Raw genomic sequence first — 26,725 nt, 5'->3', positions numbered from 1 at the left:
CTGTGCTGTTTTTATAGGATGTCTGCAGACAGAAATATAAGTGCTGCTGGAAACCTGTGCCAGATACTGCCATCCCCTGGTGCTTCTTCCCCAGGAACTGGGGCTATGAAATCAGCAATTGGGTTAATAATACAAGCACAGGTGAGCACTGCTCTAACATTGCCCCCGGGGATCACTTTATATGGACCAGATAAGTTGACTGCAAAATAAAGACCAAATACTTCTCTCTCCTCCCCTGACCTCCAGTGTATACAGCCCAGTTGAGAAAGTTGCCATCACCATCTCTGTTTGGATATGACATAATCGATGCCGTCTTCACAGCTGAACATCAGACATCCAATCGTTTCCATTTTAAGGTTAGCTTGATAGTTATCACTGAAGACATCTCTGCAGAGAGCAGAGCCTCCATGCTGGGTTCAGATCATTCTCCTTTATAAGCTCTGGAGGCAGGAGGTGCCTTTGATTCTCTCTGCAGGAATCTCCTGATAGGATGGGTAGACTGATGTTTATTTGATGGGGGAAGCGTGAGTTTTTTATTTCCTTTTCAAATCAGGAAACCCAGGGTCAAGAATTAGAAGCTGTCATTACTGGGGGTTATTTGAGAGTGAAAATTTTTGTAGAAGCTCTAAAAGGAAGTGTCCTTTCTGTTTTCCATCTGACAGATCACTGATTTCAATAACGTGCGCTATGAAGTCCCCCATGAAAATGTTAAGCTCTTTGATGTGAATGCTCGTGCTTCCAATTTGAACTATCATCTAGAAGTCATTCAAAAACCCTTCAGCATCAAAATAATGAGGACCAGCAACAAGAGAGTCTTGTGAGCTTTTCAACCTTCTTTGTATACATTTGAATATATGTCCCAGTGAGTGGCATTCATTCTGACTTAATTGCAGGTAGTTGAAGAGATGAGTATGACTTGGGAAAATGTTTGAACCTCAAAAATGTCAAAGCTTTTACTGTAAATCATTAACACTGGTAATCTGTCATGATCACAGGGAACAAAGAATACTGAAATGTAATGTGCTCAATTGCTCAGTTATGTAAATACTCTTGTGATTCATGTATATTTTAAAAGTGGCAGCGTTTCTCTTTTAGATAACCATTTACACTGGAACTCAACTTCACTACTTATCATTCCATAGTGTTATCTCCTGAGAAACTTACCAATAAGCACCTAACAGCAGCTTAAACTTAAACCAGAAATTGTACTGGAGAAAATATAAGGATAATAATGTCAGTGAAATCTATGCAATCCTGTCACACATGAACTACCACTCAGCTGTGTGATCCTAGGCAAATTATCTCACCTCCTCGTCTCTGTTTCCTTGGAATCAAAACAGCCACTGTTGCTGTGTGTGTTGAGGTGCTATTTATAAAGCACCCAGAGTGGTGCCTGGCAGGATGCTGATGGAAGTAGATGGATGGGGTTGCATTGAATAGCTGGCCTCATATCTCCAGGGCTGTGCTCCTTGCAGAATCAAAGAATCGGAGGCACTCTAGAAGGGCCTTCAAAGGTAGCAAACAAGCAGGTGATGGTAACATCTGAAACAGCTGTTCCCCGAGTGGACAGGCAGGGAAGCAGAGAGACTGCTGACACAGAGAGCTATTGGTTGACTCCCGCCCTTACTCCAAGGCCCTTTCTCCAGGTTGGACACCAGCATCGGGCCCCTCCAGTTTGCCCAGCAGTACCTGCAGCTCTCCATGCGACTGCCCAGTGCCAACGTGTACGGGCTGGGCGAACACGTGCACCAGCAGTTCCGTCACAACATGACCTGGAAGACCTGGCCCATCTTTACCCGGGATGCCACCCCCACCGAGGTGAGGTTCCCAGCCTCCTGCCGATGGCTCACAGCAAGCAATGCCTGCTTTTCTTGCCAGAAAGCAACCTACAGAGTAAAGTAGACAGTCAAGTAATGTAACCTCCGAAGTTACATTAATATTTTGCCCAGTTTATATAGATCTGTTTGTGTTGAAGAATATTTGTTTATAAGGTTTATAAACTCACAATCAGTAATAGTGATTTTGGAAAGCATCTCACTTTTAAAGGAAAATATACATTTTTATGAGAAACTTTTCTTATTTATTTATGGCTGCGCTGCATGGCATGTGGGATCTTAGATTCCCCACCAGGGGTCAAACCTGGTACCCCTGCAATGGAAGCTTGAACTCTTAATCACTGGACTGCCAGGGAAGTCCCAAAGGAAAATATAATTTAATGATTTTATTATAGCCTAATAGAAAAAACATCTGCAAAATACTTTTGTTTGTCTTCAGTAACTGAGTAGTGTCTAGGGAAAAGCTTCAGCAGGGGCCATTCTCAGTAGAACTTTGTAGACTAAAAGAAAATGCCTCTTTTGGCTGCTTTGTTCTGCCAATTGATATATATTCCAGAGACAGTGATGTTGGCATCACCTGGGAGCTTGTTAGAAATGCAGAACCTCAGGCCATAGCCCAGACCTGCAAATCAGAACCTACATTTCAATAAGATCCACAAGTGAATCACATGCATATTAAAATGGGAGAAAAGCTGGTTTGGAGCAGTAACTTATTTGTAGTCCAGGAGTCCTTCCTCCATCCCTCTTTTCCTTCCTTTCTCTTCCCTCTCTCGCCTTCCCTTTCTTTTCTCTTTCTTATCTTCCCTAATCCCCTCCACCTCTCCTCCTTTCTTTTTAATATTTTTAAACACATAACCTGTTTTCATTCCATGTGAAGCTTCCCTGATGGCTCAGTTGGTAAAGAGTCTGCCTGCAATGTGGGAGCCCCAGGTTCGATCCCTGGGTGGGGAAGATCCCCTGGAGAAGGAAATGGCAACCCACTCCCATTCTCGCCTGGAGAATTCCATGGACAGAGGAGCCTGGTGGGCTGCAGTCCACGGGGTCACAAAGAGTTGGACACGACTGAGTGACTAACACTTTCACTTTCTTTCTATCCAAGTGCTGATGTTGTGAGTCTTCCTGGCTATAATTTCAAAACCAGCCAATTTTGCACAGTCCTGCTGGCCTTCCATCCTTTGCATATCATGCTCACTCTCTTTCTCCTCATCACTGGAAATTTACTGTGATCAGTTCTGCACCAGGGGCTAAGTTTGCAACATCATACCGGGAGCTTTCATAAAGCTTTCTGTATGTTGTAATCTCAATATCTTTTATTCTTATAGCACTTACATTTATACACAGTCTCTCTTTTTATATCAGTGCTCATCACAGCCTTGTGAGTGATTCAGTATCCTTTTTAAAATTTTAAACTTTTGTATGTTATTTATAGAAAAATTGGAAAACAGTTAGGCATAAAGAAGAAATTCAAGATTGCTCATCATATTCTCTCCTTCTGCCAGCATTTTATTGTGTGTCTTTACCAATATTTTCAAAATAAAAAATAATTTGATGGTTGTTGTTGTTTAGTCACTCAGTCATGTTCTGCTCTTTGAGACCCCATGGACTGCAGCACAGCAGGCTTCCCCGTCCTTCACCAGGCTTCCCCGTCCTTCACCAGGCTTCCCTGTCCTTCACCAGGCTTCCCCATCCTTCACCAGGCTTCCCTGTCCTTCACCATCTCCTGGAGTTTGCTCAATCTCATGCCCATTGAGTCAGTGATGCCGTCCAACCATCTCATCCTCTGCTGTCCCCTTCTTCTCCTGCCTTCTATCTTTCCCAGCAACAGGGTCTTTTCTAGTGAATCAACTCTTTGCATCAGGTGGCCAAAGTATTGGAGCTTTAGCTTTAGCATCAGCCCTTCCAATGAATATTCAGGTTGATTTGCTGGAGATATAATTTATACCATGATATTTATCTGTTTAGTGTACAGTTTAATAATTTTACAATTTAATAATTTTTGTTTCAGTGTACAGTTTAATAATTTACTGAGTTGTGCAACCATCATCATATTCCAGTTTCAGAACATTTTCATTACCCCAGTAGGATCCCTCCTTCTCTTTTAGATTTAATCCCATCCCTACTACAGTTGCCTACTCCAGCCCCAGTCACTAATCTGCTTTCTGTCTGGATATATTTGACTTTTTTGGATATTTTTCATGAATAGAATTGCATAATATATGGTCTTTTGTGTCTGTTCTTTTCACTTACCATAGTGTTTATGAGGTTGATGAGACTTCCCAGGTGGTCCAGTGGTTAAGACTCTGCACTTCCACTGCAAGGGGCACAAGTTCAATCCTTGGTTGGGGAACTAAGATCACATATGCTGCACAGTGTGGTCAAATAAATAAAATTAAATTAAAAAAATTCTTTCAGAAAATAAGTTTGACCTGACTCAGCCAAAAAGAAAACAACCCCCCAAAAAAATCATTTATGAGGTTGACACTTGTATCATGGAGTATCACGAATCAGTATCTCAGTTCTTATTTATTACTAATAGCATTCCTTTGGATGGATATACCATATTTTGCCTATCCATTTGCCTGTTGATGTTACCATTTCAAAACCTTTTTCGTACAGTACTGAACCACATCAAATGTTAACAGCGTATCTATTGTGCATGGCTTTTGATTTTATTTTAAGTTGAATAAAAGTATTTTCAACAGGCACTACCATTATTTTCTTTATTTTTGTTGTCAGGGCATGATCAATCTCTACGGAGCTCACACATTCTTCTTGTGCCTGGAAGACACCAGCGGCTTCTCTTTCGGGGTTTTTCTGATGAACAGTAACGCCATGGGTAGGAAAGATCTCTTTCTCTTGGCAGCAATATGTGTTGGAATGCTGCTTTTATAAAAATGCTTTTCATAGTGAGATCATTGTTTAAAGTTGAAGGTATTAATATATTGGACCTACAATATATTTCTATAGAAACTGAAACTCAAACATAGATTAACCTGTTTACAAATCCTGTTCAAGCTGGAAGCTATTTTCATGGAAGACTGCTTCAGTGTTCTCTATTGATGCAATGTTACCCATAATATTTTATAGATAATAGACTCCATTGATAGACACATTCCAAAGATACCTGTAGATTTCACCATTAAACCATGCTGTCTGTCTGTAGACAACAAGGCTTTGTTTTGTAGGGTTTCTCATAGCCCACCTCACCTCCCTCCAGTTTCTGGACTAATGGTGCTAGAATAAGAGTTCATTTTTATTTTTTAACTGTAAGCTCATCTAATAAGTTTTAAAAATTTTTTCCTTCAAGCTAAATCACTCACAGATCCCATGAATTTGTATTTTTATATGGTCAGATTAAAACAGATTTTGTCCTTCTTTCTCTTAAAAAATAAATTCATTAGTATTTTACTCATTTAATATTTTGATATTTTGATGAGCTGAATATTTTGATGAACTGATGAATGATATTTTGATGAACTGAAGAGCCTCTTGATGAAAGTGAAAGTGGAGAGTGAAAAAGCTGGCTTAAAACTCAACATTCAAAAAATGAAGATTGAAAAAAAAACACAAAGATTGTGGCATCCAGTCTCATCACTTCATGGCAAATAGATGGGGAAACAATGGAAACAGTGACAAACTTTATTTTCTTGAATTTCAAAATCATTGCAGATGGTGACTGCAGCCATGAAATTAAAAGACACTTGCTCCTTGGAAGAAAAGCTATGACAAACCTAGATAGCATATTAAACAATAAAGATATTTATTTTGCCAACAAAGGTCCATCTAGTCAAAGCTATGGTTTTTCCAGTTGTCATGTATGGATGTGAGAGCTGGACTATAAAGAAAGCTTAGCACTGAAGAATTGATGCTTTTGAACTGTGGTGTTGGAGAAGACTCTTGAGAGTCCCTTGGACTGCAAGGAGATTCAATCAGTCCATCCTAAAGGAAATCATTCCTGAATATTCATTGGAAGGACTGATGCTGAAGCTGAAAGTCCAGTACTTTGGCCACATAATGTGAAGAACTGACTCCTTGGAAAAGACCCTGATGCTGGGTAAGACTGAAGGCAGGAGGAGAAGGGGAAAACAGAGGATGAGATGACTGGATGGTATCACCGACTCAATGGACATGAGTTTGAGTAAGCTCCGGGAGTTGGTGATGGACAGGGAGGCCTAGCGTGCAGCAGTCCATGGGGCCCCAAAGAATTGTTAGACTGAGTGACTGAACTGAACTGAACTGAATATTTTGATAAACTTCAGCCATCACCCAAAGAAAAGAACATGTGTGATTTTCAACTCTTAAAATGAGACTGAGCCTGTTTTGGATAATTCAGACATTGATATTCCAGAAATGGGTATATTTCCAACTATAACATTCTAAGAACTCTTGTCTTACTGCTTTCAGAAGTCACCCTTCAGCCTGCTCCTGCCGTCACTTACCGCACGATCGGGGGTATTCTTGACTTCTATGTTTTCCTGGGAAATACTCCAGAACAAGTGGTTCAGGAATACCTGGAGGTACGGGCTTAGTGTTTAGACAATTAGAAGGTCACATGGAGTTGGACACGACTGCAGCAACATAGCATGCCCACATGCACACACAATCATTATTTATTGCTGTTATCTCATGCACTCATTATAAATTAACAGGAGAAAAATTAAAATTGTAAGTGAATTATGGATTCCAAATGCTGGGACTGCGAGTCTTTCATTAGCTGGAAGCATGTTTGTTTGTTTGACTGTACCAGATCTTAGTTGTGTAATGTGGGATCTAGTTCCCTGACCAGGGGTTGAACATGGGTCTTCTGCATTGGGAGCTCAATGTCTTAGTCATGGGATCACTAGGAAAGTCTCAGCTGTTCATCTATTTTGATGCACATTTATTGAGTGCCTTCTACATGCTGAAGAGGCACTGTGCAAGGCTTGAGAAATGCAAAACTAAGTTAGATGCCATTCCTGTTTTCAGGGAGCTCATAGTCCATCTGTGTATGATGAATCATTCCAAAGATAAGATCTAAGGCCACAGATCAGCAAAATCTATTCATTGATTCAACAAATAAAAAAAAATACTGAAAAGAAGCTATGTAAAAAGAACTGTGCTACTTATTTTTGGTTCAAACTTAGGGCAGGAAGGAACTTTAGATACCATTTAGTTTAAACTTTCTACACTACAGACGAAAAGCATCAGGTACAGAAAAATGGAGCAATTTGTTCAAGATGGCACAATTTATAATAACATAGGAGAAATATAACAAAGCCTGAAATAATAGTAATAGGAAGCACCTTATAATTAGTGCTACTAATAAGATGCAAATACACTGCATGGGGACTCAGAGCCACGAGAGAGTCCCCCTCCTGAGGCGACTCTCCTAAGGAAGGACAAGACAGTGGCTCTCAAGGAACATTTAAGACAGGGCTGTATGTGAGATCTTCTCAGAGTGTTGGCTTGGGTAACTTATAGAGTTGTATTTTAAATATAGTCCATTATTTCTTCATCCATCCCATTCAATATTAGTCCTGATTCTTTATGCTTAGCACTTCTCACTGTCTGAAATTAGACACTGATATGACAGCAGAAATCACTTCTGCTGTGTGCCGCTATATCCCAAGTGCCTTGTCAATCCTTTGCCACAATACCAACTTAGAAAAGATTCACTGAGTGAATGAATGTTGCTTCTTTCTTTCCCCCAATATTATATTGTGATTCAAGCATTACCTGCAAGTCCCACTGTTTTCTGATGTTGCTGTTGTCAGGAATACATTTAGGTAGTTAGGTGAGCTGTAGAATTTTGCAAATTGCCCAGGAGGTTACTCTCAGCTTCAACATTTTTAGATCTGAGGACTTAAGAGAAAATGAAGTGAAGGCAGTATTTTCTGTGTCAGAAGTGGTGCTACAGTGTGTATTCTAAATGCTTAGACACTTCTTTATTTATCTTTTCAGCTTGTTGGACGACCATTCTTGCCTCCCTACTGGAGTCTTGGGTTCCAGCTTAGTCGCAGGAATTATGGTGGCATTGATGGATTGAAAAATGTTGTAAACCGAACTCGTGAAGCTGAGATCCCATATGTAAGTTGGAACTTCTCTTATCAGCTTAGAAGAACTTCATATGCTTTGGAGTATGTAGTAGGTTGGAGAAAAATAGCATCTGGAATCCAAGAGCCTATCAACAAAACCCCAGTCAACCCCCATAGACTCATGTACCCATGATTTCGGGAAACGTCACTTAACCCCTTCTCATTTCATTCTTCTCATTAAGAATAACACCTACTTCTCACAGGATGGTATGCAAACACAAACATACACACGCATGAGAGTTTGGTTAATTAAAGCTCTTTGCTTTTGTTATTTATCTTTGTTAATTATTACTCTGGCAGTTTTAGGGCAAGAAGACCAATTTCTCCTCTTATCATCTATTCTAGTTCAAAGTTTAGGCTCCAAGTTAGAACACGGTTATAACATTACAAATATACTAATTCAAACACACTTTAAAGAGAACTTGTTTTATGTCAAGCATCCAAGTTCTCAAGTTACAAGGTGAACAAGATCCAGTCCTACTTCAAGTTCTTCTCAATTCCTTATGGCATGCTTCTATTGGTATGAAAGGTAAACCTGCAATCTAAGAGTGCCGGTATCTTTCAGAAAGGGTTTCTTTACTCCTAGAGTATAGCCAAGTCTGGACAGTTCCAGGATCGTTAAGAACTATGGCTTCAGTTTTAATCATCAAGAACCAGAGCTATAATATCTTCCATCAGCGTGATCTTATTTCTCAGTTCTAATTGACCAGCACTGTCTTTCAGGATGTCCAGTACTCTGACATTGACTACATGGATGAAAAGAAGGATTTCACTATTGATGGAGTGGCTTTCCACGGTCTCTCAGACTTTGCCAATGAGTTACATGAAAATGGACTGAAATATGTAATTATTATGGTATGGTCAAACAGTTATTCTGTTGCCTAATTTTTCCTTTCAAAGTGGGAAAATTTACTAAACAGTACTTATTATATTCACTTAATAGAATCCGGGCATCTTAAATAACTCTGACTACCAGCCTTATGTGAATGGAAGCAGAAAGAGAGTGTGGATCTTGGGGGACAAAGGCTTTGCTGTTGGGCAGGTAATTTCTCAAGAAAACTGGAGTGATTACAATCATTTTGTGAAGTTTGTACTTTTGGTATGAAGATGAGTAGGTAGAAAGCAAGTTACAGTATCATTACTGTTTTCGTAACTTTAGTGTTTTCTTTTATTATTACTTTTAGACCAGTAGATGGAATAATAGAAAGATTAAAATTCTGAAGGAGTTTTTAGTTGAAATATATTATATATATTAATAACATTGTTTAAGTTTAAAGTATATAACACGTTGATTTGATCCATGTGCGATGTGACTGCTATTGTAATAATAATTAGTGCTTCTATCACTTCATATATTATGATTTCTTTATTGTGGTGGGAAAAACAGCTAGTTAATTAAAAATCTATACCATGACTCTCCAATACTACAGATAATGAGAAGAAATTTTTTTAAAGATTTATTTGTTTATTCTATTTTTTGGCCTTGGTGAGTCTTCGTAGCTTTGCATGGACTTCAGTTGCAGTGAGTTGGGGCTACTCTTTGTTATGGTGTGACTTCCCCTGACCAACAAATAACACGAATCATTTGATCTACGATGTTGGCAGAGGTAGTCATAGTGGGGGTGGTTGGGGTTCATTATAAAAGCATTCAGTTAGAACAAAGCTTGCTGGCCCTGCTCTAGGTGGAATGTTGCTGCAAGTGACTTCTTTGCCACATGTCTGTCCCCTGAGGTCCAAAATTTTCTCTAATTATGATCTGCTGTCATGACCTAAAACGAAGGACCAGGAGTTCAGTCCACTTACAGGAAGAACTTTAAGCTCTTGTCTTGAGTTTTAAGAAGCCTCTGAATTATAAATACATATAAATTGTATACATTGTATTACTTGAGCATAAAATTGTCCCTAAATGACAATCTATACATTTGCTGGGGGATGAGCAAGAAAGTATGCACAAAAACTTATATCCTATAAATTCATAATTTACAATAATTTGGCTATGGCTGTATCTTTATGCTATTTGTAGAAAACGTTAAAAGCTACACTTTGATAGGAATAGATAGGAAGAGAAGATAGCGTGAGAAATAATTGGGCCTCAGTAAGAAGCATGAAATTAATTTAACCACTTAAAAAAGATTGCTTATATGCTGAAACCAATGTATTATTTAGAAATATCATTATTCAAAGTAGATTTTAGATTACCTTTAATTGACAACACATTAAAGAAATTTAATCATTCTCTTCTAAAATATTGTCCAGCTATATTTCCAGTATTTTAAACAGTTTTTCTCCCAATTGGCCTGACATATTTTACCTTTTTTTTTTTTAATAGGAAAAAGACATTTGATGGCTTCTTATCTATTTAATGACTTCTTTTTCCTTTTCTTCTTTGTTTCCTTGGCTCCTTGCTCCTATTTTACTATTAAATTTTAGGAAGAGAGTCACAGATTTTGATTCTTAAGTGATAAGATGCATGGGGCTTCTTGTAGAAGAAATGGTAGCCAGCAATAAATCCAAAGTGAACCATTGAACAGACTAATTGCCACAGCCTTCTTTCTTCTCTAGGCATACCCTGGTTGGACAGTTTTTCCTGATTTTACTAAGTCAGATGGTACTGAGTGGTGGCAAGAGCAGTTCAGTGAATTTCATAAAACTCTGGAGTTTGATGGAGTGTGGATTGTAAGTTGTTGTTTCAGGATCAAACCTATTTTGGGAACAGATATTCCAAATCGTGAGATAAACTTTGACTCTGATCTGTAATAAAATAGTTTGCTTGACGTAGTGATATTTAAAATCCTTCTACTTAATGTTGAATTTATATGCAGTAAGTTAGACTCCTCAAAACTCTGGGAAGTTTAACTCTGGATCTGCCACTAACTGATTATTTCTTTTTGAGAAAGTACTTTGTTTTCTCATGGCTTCAGCTTTTACCTCCATTAACTGTATTTTAACTTAAAAATACTGTTTTATGAGAAGCTATTAATATAATTATTATTGTCACACTGATTCATTAAAATTTAAAATTAATTATTAGAGAATTACTTCATGAGCATCTTTTATTTTTTAGGTGGGGATAACTGGTGGGGATATTTCTTTGAAATTTAAAAAATTAACTGTTTAGTAAAATCAAGCATCACCTACTTTTAGTTCATATTTAAAGAAGTGGATAGAAAATTTGGGGCTTCGAATTCAGTAAGCATTACTCAACAGCTAACTGTGCATCAGTAACATTTCCATTTTGTGTATTTTGTGTCTTTGTAGGAAATGGATGAAGTATCTAGCTTTCTACAAGGTTCTGACCAAGAGTGTGAAGTAAACAACTTCAACTTTCCTCCTTTCAAACCTCGTAAGTTTCGACTTGTTTCCTAGTGATGGAGGGATGAGATGTGTTTAAAACAACCTTGATAGGACTTGGTGTGGCCAGGAGCAATCTACTTCCCAGTTCAAGGGACTCCCCATCCAAACACCCTGACCACCCTGACCACTCTCCTGCTGGGGACCTTGCTTCATTTTTCAGTCTCTGAATACCTTTTCGTTGCCATAATCCAAGGGCAAGCACGTGGTGGAAGCCATACCTCCTTTAGTTGTAGAGTTTTACATACTTCCACCCTATTCACTGTCTCCAAACCCTTCATACAAATGGTTCAATGTTAAACTTTATAATCAGAATATCAGAATACATTAAGGTACAGACTACCTGCCATTAAAGTAAATCTTTGTTTTGTTAACTTTTCTTTTTTAAAAAAAATTTATTTATTTTTGGCTGTGCCGGGTCTTCATAGCTGCGTGCGGGTTTTAGTTGTGGAGAGCAGAGGCTATGCTCTGGTTTTGGTGTGCGGTCTTTTCATTGCTGTGGTTGCTCTTCTTGCAGAATACAGGCTCTATGAGTTCAGGCTCAGTAGTTGTGGTGTGCTGGGCTTCGTTGCCCCATTGCATGTGGGATCTTCTTGGACTAGGGACTGAATCCTCGTCTCCTACACTGGCAGACAGATTCTTTACCATAGAGCTACCAGGGGAAAAAAAAAAAGCTCATTAGCAAGAGTTTAAAGTATGATTCCTTTTAGGTCCTTCCTGTTTTTAAGGCCTTTTCCTGATGAGTTTTCCAATCCCTGATTTTGAAAGAGTATGTCTGTGTGAAAGAGAGAGAGAAAGAGAGAGGAAGAGGGAGAAACAGTGTATAATAGTTTATGCTGGAATCTGGAAACAAATGAACATCTCAGTGGATAAACACAAGGTTACTCACATAATACTGTAGTGTGGGACGTGTGACTCTCATCCAGCAATGATTCAGGGACATAGTTACTTTCACAGTCTGTTTTCCCATCCCAGGGTCCTTTACTTCCAGCTTACTGGGTGAAAGAGAGGGTAGAGGGATTCTTATGGACACTCCTGGAATTGGGGTGTATTTAATATGCTCACATTCCTTTGGCCAGACTCCAATAACATAGTCTCAGCTTAATGTCAAGTGAAAGTGTGAAATATTCTTCCAGGAAGAGAACACAGGCTTGCTGAGCCTCTGGCCAATTTCTGACACTTTATTCTAGTTTGTCTGCTTCATGTGCACCCTTGGACCAAGGTTTAACTGTTTCTTTGGTCCCTTATGGTCACTGCAGGAGTGGAGAATTTTTCAGGCAGAGTCTTGACTTTCAACTATTTAAATTTTTGTAAAATCTACTGTTTGCTTCCTCACTTATTCTTTTTTCTTAATTAAAACTTTTTTCCAGCTATGCTGGGTCTGCATTGCTGCTCTCGGGCTTTCTCTAGGCGCAGTGAGTGGGGTCTACTCTTGATTGCCTTTCACGGGTTTCTCATCGTGATGCTTCTCTTGTCGCAGAGCAGCGGCTCCAGGCAGGCGGGCATCAGTAGTTGCAGGGTGTGGGCGCAGTAGCTGTGGCATACAGGCTTGGTTGCCATGCTGAGTAAGGGAGGTCTCCCCAGACCAGGGATCAAACCTCTGTCCTCTGCGTTGGCAGGCAGATTCTTAACCACTGGACCACCTGGGAAGTCTCACTTTTCCCTCTTTATCTTCATCCTACTCTGCTCAGTCTGTGTGCCCTCAAATTTTTTTCCCCACTCTGAATCAGCTTGTCATGTTTCCCTTATAATCTCTTGATTTTTTTCTTGGCAAAAACTGAGTGTTTTCCCCTCCAGAAAATGGCAGTCCTAACACCTTCTACTTGCTTCTGTTGAGCACCCCATTCTCTACTTCCTGGTGCTTAGTCTCTCTTTGTATATAACCAGCTGCTTTGCCTTGTAGCTGGTTTGCTTTTTGCATTTTCAGGACTGGACAGTCTACCTTAGTGTGATAAAGATTTAGATAAATTAACTTTGACCCTGGGAAAATTTTAGTGTCGTTTCTTATAATCAAAGTCGTTGCGAATCTCATTCCACAATCTGAATTGTGCCAGAAACAGAATTTTCTTTATTTCTGAAAAAAATTTTCTGAAACTGTGTCTCATACTGAGGTCCTATGTGCAGACAAGGCTTCAGGAAGGAGGGTCCCCAGTCATCAGTCTTCAAGGAGAAGGGAAAAGAAGCAGGTGCAGAAATTAGGAGTTTGGGATTAGCAGATACAAATTACTATGTATAAAATAGGTAGCCAACGAAGTCCTACTGAACAGCACAGGGAGTTAGATTCAATATCTTGTAATAAATCATAATGGAAAGGAATAAATAAACATATATATATATATACACACACACACATATATACACACACACACATATACATATATATCTGAATCACTTTGCAGTATACCAGAAATGAATACAACATCATAAATCAACTATATTCAATAAAAGCTAATAAAGAAAATGAAAAAAAAGGCAATTGCAGATAAGGCAGAAAATACTGAGCATCTTAGGCATGAGAAAAGGAAAATACAGAAATAGTAGTGGTTTCTAGAGGCAAGATCTGAATTCTTATTAATGAAAACACTCAAATATCTTATCTCATTTTTTAAAAAAAACTCTAACTGGGGTGTGAATGTCTACAATATAAAAGTGAAAATGTTCACTGCCTTGTTCTCTATTCTTCTTGACAAAGTACATGTTGATAAATGCAAGTGCTTTGTTTATATTTAAACGCAGATGAACCATTGCTCTGAACATGTTTTCTCACTTGCCTAAGTAGCATTCTTTGTGAGCTCATGAAAGTGCAAATTAATTTTAATGATCCAGCTCAGCGTAGGCCCCAGGTGCGTGTGTGCTCAGTCGTGTCTGACTCTATGACCCCAGGACTGTAGCCCGCCAGGCTCCTCTGTCCATGGGATTCTCTAGGCAAGAGTACCGGAGTGGGTTGCCATTTCCTTCTCCAGGGGATCTTCCTGGCCCAGGGATCGAACCCACATCTCTGGTGTCTCCGGCATTGGCAGGCAGGTTCTTTAGCACCAAGCCACCTGGGAAGCCCAGGCCAAAGGTAGGAAGTGGCATTTAGGGTATTTAAAATCTGGAAAGGATTTTGTCAGGTGGAGACTGTCAGGGAAGGTCAGTAACCAAGACACAAGTGATTGGGTGGTGCTTTTGTTCCAGTTGGTGGACAGGGATGTGCCTCACAGATGGGTGTTTTCCCACAGGAGTTTTGGACGGCTTGCTTTTCTCAAGAACCCTCTGCATGGACACGGAGTTTTCTGGGGGCCTTCACTACGATGTCCACAGCTTGTATGGCTACAACATGGCAAGAGCCACGGACTCGTAAGCATGGGTTTTCCTCCTAATTCCAGATCTGGGGAGGTGGGAGATGAAGGGTTTCTCTTGTCTTTCATCACTGTATATTTCAAATATTTCAGTGGTTATAGGCATATAGAAACTCAGATCTGACAGGATAATTAAGAGATTTTCCTTATAATCCCAGGTTTTTATGCAGGATTATTTTTGATTGGCTTCATTATTTCAAAGATTGGCTTCATTATTTTAGGAACTTCATTATTTTGAAGATACTCAAAGGTATTAACATACAAGGTATTTAGAAGTCCCAGTTGGACATTAGTACTTGCTTGGGTCCTATTACTGAATGTACTAAGATCACCACACTAGGGTTGCCTGATTCAGTCAATAAAAATACAGGCTACCCAGATAAATCTGCACTTGCTGCTGTTATTGTCCAGTTGTTCAGTCTTTTCTGACTCTTTGTGACCCCGTGGACTACAGCACAGCCAGGCTTCCCTGTCCTTCACCATCTTCCGGAGTTTGCTCAAATTCATGTTTGTTGACTCTCTGATGCCGTCCAACCATCTCATCCTCTCCTGCCCCTTTCTCCTCCTGACCTCAATCTTTCCCAACATCAAGGTCTCTTCCAGTGAGTCGACTCTTCACTTCAGGTGACCAAGGTATTAGAGCTTCGCTTTAGCCTTGGTCTTTTCAGTGAATATTCAAGGTTGATTTCCTTTAGAATTGACTGCAAGGGACTCTCGAGAGTCTTCTCCAGCACCAGAGTTCAAAAGCATCAATTCTTTGGCGCTCAGCCTTCTTTACGGTCCAGCTCTTACTTCCAAACATGACTACTAGAAAAACCATAGGTTTACAATATGCTTAATGTGCCAAAATCTTATTATTTTTTAATATTCTTTTTTATTGCTAGACTGTCAGTTTTTATGCAGGTCAAAGTTGCCCATGTGTCCTTAGTGTGTGAACTGAAGACATGCTTGTTGAATGAATAAATACTGGGCCTGAGGAAGAGAAGGTCAGGATGGGCCCCTCAGGAACCTAATTCTAGAGGCAGAGTCTGTGTTGATTTTTTCTTCCAGCACCATTTTGCCATCATGATTTTTTATTAATGCTGAATCATCCAGATCAGAGTAGACCCTTGCCTAGTAAATGAAAAAGTGTTTATTTCAATGAGAGACAAGCTTCAAAAAGGACACACATTTCTGATTTTCTGTCTTGTCTTTTCTGGCTTCTTTTTCTCTTTCTCTACCTTTCATGAGAAATAAACTAGATGAATAAGACTCAATTTCCCCATCTTTGAAATGAGAGACTTGGATCAATGTTTTCTATAGCAGCAGTAGTGTTAGTCACTCAGTCCTATCTGACTCTTTGTGACCCCATGGACTATAGCCCATCAGGCTTCTCTGTCCAAAGGATTCTCCAGGCAAGAATACTGGAGTGGGTTGCCATTTCCTCCTCCAGGGGATCTTCTAGACCCAGGGATTGAACCTGAGTCTTCAGCATTTCAGGCAGATTCTTTATTTACTATCTGAGCCACCAGGGAAGACCATGTTTCCTATAGTCCCTTCCTATTTTATCCGTACACTTAGATGCACCAATCTAAGGATGGAAGGTAAGAGGGAGAGGGGATAAATGGTCAGGGCAAAAAAGAAGAGTAAGGAAGGGTAGTAGGAAGGAAATAGACTTTAAATTGCATTATTGTTAGTGTCTCCATGTGACAAAATGCTTTAACATCATGATGGGGTTGATTAAAACATTCTACTAGCTATGGTTGAGAGTTAAAAGGTAACTATGATTGAGTAAGGAGTAAGCACCCTTCTAACTTCCCTTGGTCAGGCAGAATGACCTAAATTTCCAGAGAACTGTGGAAATAACCATAACTTAGCCTTCAGGTGGCAGGCAGAGATGGCTGAAAAACAAATGGGATCTGGGTATCAGGAGAACTTAAGTCTTGTGGCTTCCCAGGTGGTTCAGATGGTAAAGAATCTGCCTGCAGTGCAGGAGACCCGGGTTTGATCCTTGAATTGGGAAAATCCCCTGGAAAATGGAATGACAACTCACTCCAGTATTCTTGCCTAGAGAATTCCATGGACAGAGGAGCCTGGTGGACTACAGTCCATGGGGTCACAAAGAGTTTGACCCAACTAAGTGACTAACACTTTGACTTTCACACTAAGTCTTAGATCTAATGAGTATTTGGCTCCATTTTAGCTGGCAGTCCAGTCTGGGGAAAGTGGTTACTGATATACCCAAAGGAGGAAATTCACTTCCATCTAGGCTGAAAGCAGAAGACCAGATTCTCTCAGAGATCAGAACCTGACCATAAATAGGTCAAACCTGAATGGTGGGAAAGAGGAATGAAAGGATCTCTGAACAAGACTTTATCTCTGAGCTGGGAAAAAAACAGTTATCTCCTCCGTGTTACCTTAACGGCCCAGCTCTAAGTAAACTGTGACTGCAGATAATGTCATCCCTGTTTGAGTTTCACTCTATAAAGCTGACGGTGTTTCTTTCATGACTGATGACTGCAGAAGCCAATAATCCCTCTGACCAACATCAGTAAGGGCAAAGTGTCTGCCAATCTAGATCAAAAGAGAGACAAGGACGAGAGTTGGAGTACGTCCCCTCCTCCAACCTACTCCCATCTTTTGGTCATTGAACTGTCAGAATAGAGCATGTCTTTTTCATGAACCAGCCTCCTAACTCAGAATTTCCCCCCTTTTGTCATTATAAGTCCTTCTACATGTATAGACTCTCCATAAAATCCTTAGGCATGTGAAGGAAGGAAGCATTGGTGGTTGTGTTGGTGTCTATGAGAAATTGCCTGATGCCTGGTGGCAACTTTTTCTCAGACCATGTGTTGAAAGGAAAGATAAAAGAACTGGCCTGCAAAGAGCTAGCAGCAATTGTGTTATTGTCTTGTAGTTGTATTATTGTTCAATTTTGGAGTCTAAAGGAAGGCATGAACTATTTAGTGTGAATGAAGAAAGATGGCAGAGGCCTTTTAGTAAAATACCTATGTAAGAAAGGGTGCAGAATAGAAGCTAAGAAAATAGCCTACATCTAACAAAAAATATAAATATTTTCCTTGTATTACATATAAAACATGTAATAAAATATTACATATCAAATAAAACTATATAGATAAGACAGCAAAGGAATTAAAAACAGAATTTAGAGATAATAGCTTCAGGATTCAGGGTGGGATAAAATATATAGTTAATAATATTATTAATAATTTTAACTATATGCAATTATCTCTCTGAATTCTGTTTTTAATTCCTTTGCTCTCTTATCTATATAGTTTTATTTGATATGTAATATTTTATGTGTAATACAAGGAAAATATATTTTAGTTGTTTTTAACTTTATAAAGAGTGCCATATATCATCTTTGACATTTCACTCATCAGTTCATTTGTTTTTCTCATTTCAATCATTATTTTGCATAGATTACAAATTTCATATTGGACATTGCTAATAATAAGTTGTGAAGCTTCAGAGGAACCAGGTGCTTGGAGCCCAACCGGTGTACACACTCTCTTCTTGGGCCAGCTGTGGGTACTGGGTTCCAGCCTGAGCTGGTGTTGTGCTGAACAGGATTACTGATGGGCAGCAAGGCATGGAGCCAGGAACACTGAAGAAACCATGTCTAGAGGGAGAAGATAGGGCCAAGAACCCAAAACATGGTTCCAGAGTAGTTTTGACCCAAAAGGCAGAGCACAACGAGTTCTAACAAGATAGAGAAAACATAATCAAGAGGATAGAAGCTTAGAGAAATTCCTTGTTGCAGGGCTGGCCTGTAGAAGTTTGTATTGTCATGTGAGATCTGAAACTTTATCCAGAAGAGAGAAAGAAGCTCTTAAACATGCCAAACTAGTTTGCTTTCCTGATTCCTGACACTTTGGTGTTTTTTCTGAGTTTGATTGGGAAGCCCATTATCGCCCTAGGGGTAGGTGAGTCCTAGTCATTCCAGCTCAGTTGACTGTATTCCTTTTCAGGGCCATGGGGACTATCTTCTCCAATAAGAGACACTTCATCTTATCACGTTCTACTTTTGCGGGATCTGGCAAATTTGCTGCTCATTGGTTGGGGGACAATGCAGCCAGATGGGACGATCTCCGATGGTCCATCCCTGGTATCCTGGAGTTCAACCTATTCGGCATCCCCATGGTGAGTTTCATTCTGAAACAAGGAATTTTCACCCTTTGTTCTTTGACATTGTTCTCATCACCAGACTTTGAGGGTGTCTGAAAACCAAGGAGCATGTATTTCACTGTGATGTGTATTGGGAAAATCAGTTTTTTTTGGCGGTGCTGCCTCTTCATTGCTGTGTATGGGCTTTCTCTAGTTGCCGTGAGTAGAGGTTACTCTCTAGTTGCGGTGCTCAGGCTTTTCATTGCAGTGGTTTCTTGTTGCAGAGCACGGATTCTAGGCCCGCAGGCTTCAGTAGTTGTGGCTCTCAGGCTCTAGAGTGCTGGCTCAATATTTGTGGGGCACAGGCTTAATTGCTCCACGGCATGTGGGATCTTCCTGGACCAGGGAGCAAACCCATGTCCCCTGCATTGGCAGGGAGATTCTTAACCACTAGACCACCAGGGAAGCCTGGGGAAACCAATTTTTATGTGCCTTGTGAGCTGTCTTCTGAAGGTAGGATGGTAAACGTTAACACATATTAGTATCACAGAAAATCCCATCCGCAGAGCATCCATAAATGCCAGGCCTTGAAAGTGAAACCTGATGTTGAGGAAGAGCCCTTAATATGACAGTCAGTTTTCTTCTTGTCAGGAGATTTGCCATGCATACTTGTTTCTTTCTCCCATTTGGCTGGAGGCTTTCCTGGAAAGCCTGGGACTTCCTTACACATGGAAGGATGGAAATAAGAGATGCTATTTTTCCTTATCATATAGGTACACAGTCAATGCTGTCTCCTCTCTCACTGACCCTGTGCTTGTGTGTGTGCTAATTCTCCAGGTAGGTGCCAACATCTGTGGTTATACAGGGAATGTCACAGAGGAGCTCTGCAGACGGTGGATGCAGCTGGGAGCATTTTATCCACTGTCAAGGAATCACAATGGGCCTGGGTTCAGGGTAAGGTTCCAAGAGAAATGATGGAGACTTCTTGAATTTTATGATCTATTTATACTCAAGGAGAGATCTTGAAAAAAATCCTACAGGGTGGCCCTAAGTGCAGAGACAGAATAGATAAACCTTGGGTGATAGGTTTCCAAAGCAGGGTTTGGGGACTAGAGTAAGTGGGGAATAGAATGTATGTAACTAAATGGTTCCATTGCTGGAAACTCACCAGTCAGGTGAGAAGCATTGTGAAAGTGTCCATGGTGCTGCTATTGATTCTGTTGTTTGTTGTTGTTTTGTCTCTAAGTCTCGTCTGACTCTCTTGTGACCCCATAAGCTGCAGCCCTCCAGGTTCCTCTGTCCGTGGGATTTCCTAGGCAAGAATACTGGAGTGGGTTGCCATTTCCTTCTCCAGGGGATTTTCCAGACCCAGGGATCAAACCCATGTAGGATCTCCTACATTAGCCTGCAGATTCTTTACCGCTGAGCCACCAGCAAAGCCCCATTGCTTCTGTTACTACCTTATATAAGTTGAGACAGAGTCCACTGGGTTTTTCTTCAGTTAATACAAGGGAAACTCCTCCAAGATAAGGGAGACTGGGGAGGAAGGATTTAGGCAGGGACAGGCCAGGGACTTGAACTTTGTTTTCACCCCGTTACACATTCTGTCTTTCTAGGAATGGTTCATGAGACCACCCCCACTGCTTCTCATGACTCATCATACTTTTAGCCTCTTCTATATAAGGTCCTGTTTTTTATGGGCAAGTATAGCTGTAGGTTCAAAGTCCCCTCTTCTGAAGTATATTAAATTTTATTATATGTTCCTAGATTGCTTTCCGGAATGACTGTAAAATTGACATTTCGCCTAGTAGCGTGTCTCCTTTCCCCCTATATTCCATTTTTTTTAAAAGGTGGAGTACGTTTGATTTGCAATGTGGTATTAGTTTCAGATGCACAGCAAAGTGGACCTATTATACATATTCGCATATCCACTCTTTCTAGATTCTTTTCCCATATAGTTCATTACAGAGTATTGGGTAGAGTTTCCCGTGCTACATAGGAGGTCTTAGTAGTTGTCTGTTTTATATACAGTGATGTGTATGTGTCAGTTCCAATCTCCCAGCTTATCCCTGCCCCCACCCCTCCCCCTCTCATAATCACAAGTTTGTTTTCTACGTCTGTGACTCTATGTCTCTTTTGTAAATACATTCTCTGGTACCATTTGCTTGGAATCTACATATGAGTGATACCCTCTATTTGTCTTTCTCTTTCTGATGCCCTTCACTCCCTGTGACAATCCCTAGGTCCATCCATGTTGCGGCAGATGGCATTATTTCATTTTGCTCTATTTTATAGCTGAGTAATATTCCACTGTGTATATGCATCATATCTTTATCCACTCCTCTGTCGACAGACACTTACTCCAAGTCCCCCCTAAGGAGATGTCTTTGGTGATGCTAGGGATGAGTAAGGTGGGATGCTCTTTCTTTTAATGACCTCATCCACAGCTGAAATGTTTCATTTGAATGGTTTAGCTCTTAATAGACTAATTAGAGTAACTTATTAATGGTCATTTTAGTTTCAGTTCTCAATTTTATCCAATGACATGTCTCTAACCTGGGAAAGACCCACAGCCAAGTATTTTATCCCTGGGCTTTCCTAGCTATTGGTGATCTAGAGAGAGAGAAACTATTGCTGGACTTCTAAGCAAGGGGCTGGAAGCAGGTAGCGTGGGCTCACTTCCTGAAGAGATGGCCTGGAAACACTTAATACAGACAAGTGCACTCAGATCACTTAGGTTTTTGGGTTCCAGGGCCTTTTTCCTTTCCTCTCAACTAGTGCCATTCAGTAGAATAATAATGAGAGCCATATATCTAAGTTTAAGTGTAAATTTTTTAAAAATGAGAAGAAATGGGGTCAATTATTCTTAATATATTTTATATAACTCAATATATCCCTAAAATTATCATTTCAATCTGGGTTTGACACATAATGTTAATGAGCTATTTTATATTCTTTTTGTTTTCTACTAAGCCTTCAAATTTAAATGTGCATTCTACACTTGACAATGCATATCAATTAGGATGCTAACTTTTTAATTGTTGGAGTAAAGTGAAATCCTACCAAAATAATAATGTTTAATGGAAAAAATATTTTATGTTGATTCCATTTTTAGGTTTAAATTTAAATGGATTAAAATAAAATAAAATGGAAAGTTCTATTCCTTGGTCTTACTAACCACATCTCAAATGTGGAGTAGCCTCATGTACCATGTAACCACCATAATGGATGGTGCAACTCTGGACTTTCTCTGCTGGAGACCAAACTGATGGAGGCTATGGAGTGTTATTTTCTTTGGTGTTTGGCCTCAGGATTTTCATGAGTCTCACACTGGGGAGATTGAGTGGTCTCATGGAACAGTTCTATGTGGAAGGGGTGAAATGGGCATCTTAGGGATAAAAGAAAAAATTTAAGCAATTTTCTCTAAAGTTATTCCAGAAATAGAATACAAGATGACTGATCTAAATATGGCACACATATCTTTCACATCTTTCTAATTATAGTGAAAATGAACATAACAACTGCTCATCATTTATGGAAAATTTCTGTTTCTGGGAAGCAAATTAGGTTTTCCATCTAAAAGGGTTTTTTTGGTCTGTTCTTGGAGAAAATCTACTAGGGGCTTCTCAGGTGGCTCAATGAGCTCACCTGCTCAACAGGAGATGTGGATTCGATCCCTGGGTCTGGAAGTTCCCTAGAGAAGGAAATGGCAACCTACTCCATTGCTCTTGCTCGAGAAATCCCATGGACAGGAGCCTGGCAGGCTACAGTCCATGGGATCACGAAGAGTTGGACTTGACTCAGTGACTAAAAGACAACACTATCTACTAAAAGCTATACTCATGATTTTTTTTTTTTTTTTTTTTTTGCACATTGTACATTGAAGAACAAATAGAAGTCACTGTCTTTGGAATAGAGAAAATAAAACATATTTTGATGATGAAAACATTACAGACAAAACCAGACATAAATTTTAAAATTACAAATTTCCAAAACTGTAAGGAAAGAGAGAGAAGGATTGCACATCATGGTGGTAGGCAGTGTGGCTTAAGGCCATTGGTTTCAAATAGTAGGAGTGGCTCAGATGGTAAAGAATCTACCTGCAATGTAGGGGACCTGGGTTCGATCCCTGGGCTGGGAAGATCTCCTGGAAAAGAGAATGGCAATCCACTCCAGCATTCTTGCCTGGAGAATTCCATGGACTGAGCAGCCTGGCAGGCTATAGTCCATGGGGTCACAAAGAGTCAGACAAGACCGAGCAACAGCACTTTCAGTTTTCACAACTTTATTGCATTATATGCCAAGTGAAGTATTATCAGAAACCTTAATAAATAACATACTTTGGAGCAACAGCTCTAGGGGAGCAGGGCCCACTATAGCCCCTTTATCTCCATGGCCACTTCTGGAGGCCTCTTGATCACCCTGAGGCTGCAGATGCATCATAGACTGGCAGATGTATCAAATTTAAACTCTGCCACTCGCTTAAAATTTGACACTGGGGAAGTCATGTAATCTTTGATACTATTTTTCCATCTATAGAATGAATAAGGAGAACCAAGATCCTTGCAGTTCTAGAAATCCTTTAACATCCTCTGAATTGGGAAACATGACTGCTTTCACTTGAGAAAGCTTCTTATCCCAAGAGAGCTTCAGAGATTTGATGGAAATATTTAGTAATTGCTTACTTTTCCTTCTAGGACCAGGATCCTGCTGCCTTCAGTGAAAACAATGCTATGCTGTTGGAATCCTCCAGATACTATCTGAACATCCGCTACACCCTGCTGCCCTATCTCTACACCCTTTTCTACCGAGCTCATACCCTGGGGGAGACCGTAGCAAGGCCCCTCGTCCACGAGTAAGCTTCCTGACCTGCAAAGACTCCCTTTCAGATCATAACGTCACTTACCTTGCTAGTAGCAACAAGGTTAGTTAGGACCCTGCTGCCAAACCATGTTCGGCTGTTCTGTACTCAGGCTTTACCTGCCTTCTCTGTTTTCCAGGTTCTACCAGGACCCAGCTACCTGGGAGGTGCATGAGCAGTTCCTCTGGGGACCTGGACTCCTCATCACTCCTGTTTTATATGAAGTGTGTTTATAATCTGAACAATGGGGTGGACTCTCCCACTTGTTCTCGTGGATCTACAGCGGAATAAGCTGGGTCTCGAGTGTCTGTGTTTAAAGATAAATCTGACTACAAATAGGAGGGAGAGAGCATGACAATTTGGAAATTATAAAAAGTAGTAACTATTGATCTCACTCTCAATTTGCCAAGCAAAGCAATCTCCATTTTGCAAAATTGCCTTAAAGCTTGTTTCCTTAAGCATGTGGCCTTGGTACTGATGGGGGATTTGTATACCTGGGAGTTCAGGCTGATCATCTGTCTGTGCTTGCCATTGACCAGAGGGGATGTGTTTCCTAAAGTCGGGGTGGGGGAAGAGAAGAGGTGGGGAGAAGAGTGTGGAGGGAGAGAGGGGTGCTGGGGAAGGGGAGGGTGTTACTCTGGAGTCCCTGTAGGAAGGACCAAGTAGAATCAAGGGCAGGGCTGAGTAGGGAAGAGTAGGAGAGGGGTCAGGATTATGCTGATCTGTTTATAAACATGAGAGATGGCCCATGGACTCAAGTCAAAGGCCCTTGGAGCTGATATTTTAGCCCCAGCGTTTCATGGTAGGTCCTGCTAGCTCACAAGTAGTCCTCCTACAAAGCTCTCCGGAGGGCCTAGCTGCTTCATGCTCCTTCTATCAGATTACACAAGGGACCCAGGGAATACGCTTTCTCTGCTTTTCTCAGCAGTCTCCAAGCAAAACAGTCTTCACTTCTAGGAACAGCTCTGTTTTGGTTAATCTGCCCAGTTTTTCTGAGGATTTTACGTGTAGGATGTGTGATCCCAACTTTCTCTCAGGAGTGTTGCAGTGAGCACACACCACCTCGGGTGAGGGTGTCGTGTAAACTGTAAAGGGTTGTGACAGTGTTGCTCACCGTTATGTTTCCCCAGGGTCTGAACTATGCAAGAGCATACATACCTGACGCCATCTGGTACGACTATGAAACGGTGAGTGAGGCAGTAGTCTTGGGCGCTTGGGGTAGGCTAATAAAACAAGGCTTTACACTTAGTTGCTTATGGGTGCGTTCCTGGGAAGAAGGCCTTTCCTGGGGTACAATGAAATAATTTGAATAACTAGAGTAGGCTTATGGAAATTTTCAGGAGATTTGACTGGCTATTCTGCAGCTATGTGGACTAGTAGTGGGCCTTAGGTTGTGATGATCGACAGAATTAAAACCCAAGTGTGGAATCACACACAGCATGGTGTAATATAAGGAAATAGGATAGGCTGGAGTCTTGGCTCTGCTATTTCCTATGTGCCTTGGGCAAGTCACTTCACTTTGGGAGGTGTGGTGGTGGTTGGGGTCCTCTGTTTTTCTCTTCTTTAGAATGAAGCAACTGAACTAGATAATTCCAATGTCACTTGTAGCCCAAACAATGTATTATCTGGTCTTTTCCCCTTTTATTGGTTAGCAAGTAGCCATAGAATGGAGGAAACAGTTTGTGGAGATGCTTCTGCCAGGTGATAAGATAGGACTTCACCTCCGAGGGGGCTACATCTTTCCCACCCAGAAGCCAAACACGACCACAGAGGCCAGGTAAGCTCCTTACTCTTATAAGGGGGCAGAGTGTTATGGGAAAGAAAAATTGGAACTGAAAGTGGATCAACTAAGGGAAAATAGCTACAGTAACTCATCTTACTCACTTCCTCTCAAGCCCAGAATTGGCATCTTCATTTAGCAGGGGATAAATGTAGCCTCGGTTCCTTTACATTCCCATTGTCTTTCACTTGTAAATTGCATCAAATTGTAAGGATGGTCAAAATAATCACTCATGAGGATTCCCCAAGTTAGAAAGTGTCTTCAAGTAGATTTCCTTAGGCATGAGACAATGCAAGTTAATAGGAGGTAAGAGATGAAAGTCAACATAGGTTTAAGGTCAAGAGTCAGAAAATTTGGGTTCGAGCCTCAGCTCTGCTACATACAAGAAGTGTCACCACGGGCAACTTACTGTATGTGTCTCTGCTCATCATTAGTAAACTGGAGATGGTGGTATTTCAACTTTTTAGAGTTATTAAGAGGCTCAGATGAAATAATAGAAATGGTTTAAGGCATATGGGATGCTTAGAAGAGTGCCTGCCACGTGGAAAGCATCCAGTAAGTACTAATTGTTAGTATTATCATAAGTGCGGTTCTCAGCAGGAACTGCCTCCATCTACTGTTCTTTTTAAGCTCATTCACTACTTGTCTCTGCTGTCTACCCACACCCAGCTTCCGTGTTTTCAGACAGCATCAGCATCTACTTAATACCTGAGATTGTCTCCAAGATAGTCTGTTCCTGGGGCATGAAGGGGGCTGGCTTAAGACTATTCTATCTCTTCTTCATTCTCTGAAACTGAGAATTGCTCTTTTACAGCCGGAAGAACTCTCTGGGACTCATCATTGCCTTGGACTATAAGCGAGAAGCAAAGGGAGAACTGTACTGGGATGACGGTGTCTCTAAAGGTAGACTTCTTTATGGTCCCATCTCTGCGCTTCTTAATGGCAGTTCATCTTGGCAGACTGCCCAGTATGCACGAGCTTTGTTATCACTGATGCTTATTTCTAAAGCTTAGAATCAATGCATTCTTTAAGTTCCACTAGTCAAACACATACATTAAAATAGACTTCAAATGAGCAACTTTTGTGTTATCGACTCTATCAAAGCAAAAGATATTATTGGATTTAGTTTATCCTGTTCTCTGGATGTCATTATTAATGCCAGAATAATACATTATGTTAATGTGTATATGTGCTCAGTTGCGTCTGACTCTTTGTGACCCCATGGCCTGTAGCCTGCCAGGCTCACCTGTCCATAGAATTTCCCAGGCAAGAATACTGGCACACGTTGCCATTTCCTACTTCAGGGGATCTTCCTGACCCAGGGATCAAACCTGAAGCTCTGATGTCTCCTGCATTGGCAGGCAGATTTTTTTTTT

At 40.5% G+C, this 26,725-nt stretch overlaps 1 protein-coding gene across 1 annotated transcript in view; it reads left to right on the top strand.

The window, feature by feature from the left end:
* Positions 1-26,725, top strand: part of MGAM2 (maltase-glucoamylase 2 (putative)) — a 94,453-nt gene that overhangs the window by 17,197 nt on the left and 50,531 nt on the right. Inside the window, exons 5-23 of the mRNA XM_070461295.1 lie at positions 18-141; positions 247-356; positions 663-817; positions 1,647-1,818; positions 4,572-4,671; positions 6,240-6,352; positions 7,776-7,901; positions 8,633-8,764; positions 8,853-8,951; positions 10,472-10,585; positions 11,168-11,252; positions 14,482-14,599; positions 18,573-18,744; positions 19,546-19,662; positions 23,406-23,563; positions 23,709-23,793; positions 24,700-24,756; positions 25,222-25,346; positions 26,164-26,252. Of these exons, the coding sequence (XP_070317396.1) occupies positions 18-141; positions 247-356; positions 663-817; positions 1,647-1,818; positions 4,572-4,671; positions 6,240-6,352; positions 7,776-7,901; positions 8,633-8,764; positions 8,853-8,951; positions 10,472-10,585; positions 11,168-11,252; positions 14,482-14,599; positions 18,573-18,744; positions 19,546-19,662; positions 23,406-23,563; positions 23,709-23,793; positions 24,700-24,756; positions 25,222-25,346; positions 26,164-26,252 (2,251 nt within the window). The remainder of the gene's footprint in view (positions 1-17; positions 142-246; positions 357-662; positions 818-1,646; positions 1,819-4,571; positions 4,672-6,239; positions 6,353-7,775; positions 7,902-8,632; positions 8,765-8,852; positions 8,952-10,471; positions 10,586-11,167; positions 11,253-14,481; positions 14,600-18,572; positions 18,745-19,545; positions 19,663-23,405; positions 23,564-23,708; positions 23,794-24,699; positions 24,757-25,221; positions 25,347-26,163; positions 26,253-26,725) is intronic.

This window comes from Odocoileus virginianus, chromosome 1, assembly GCF_023699985.2.
Source record: "Odocoileus virginianus isolate 20LAN1187 ecotype Illinois chromosome 1, Ovbor_1.2, whole genome shotgun sequence".
Taxonomy (NCBI): Eukaryota; Metazoa; Chordata; class Mammalia; order Artiodactyla; family Cervidae; genus Odocoileus; species Odocoileus virginianus.
The sequence above is the reverse complement of the archived record's forward strand: the minus strand, read 5'-3'. Positions and strand labels throughout refer to the sequence as shown.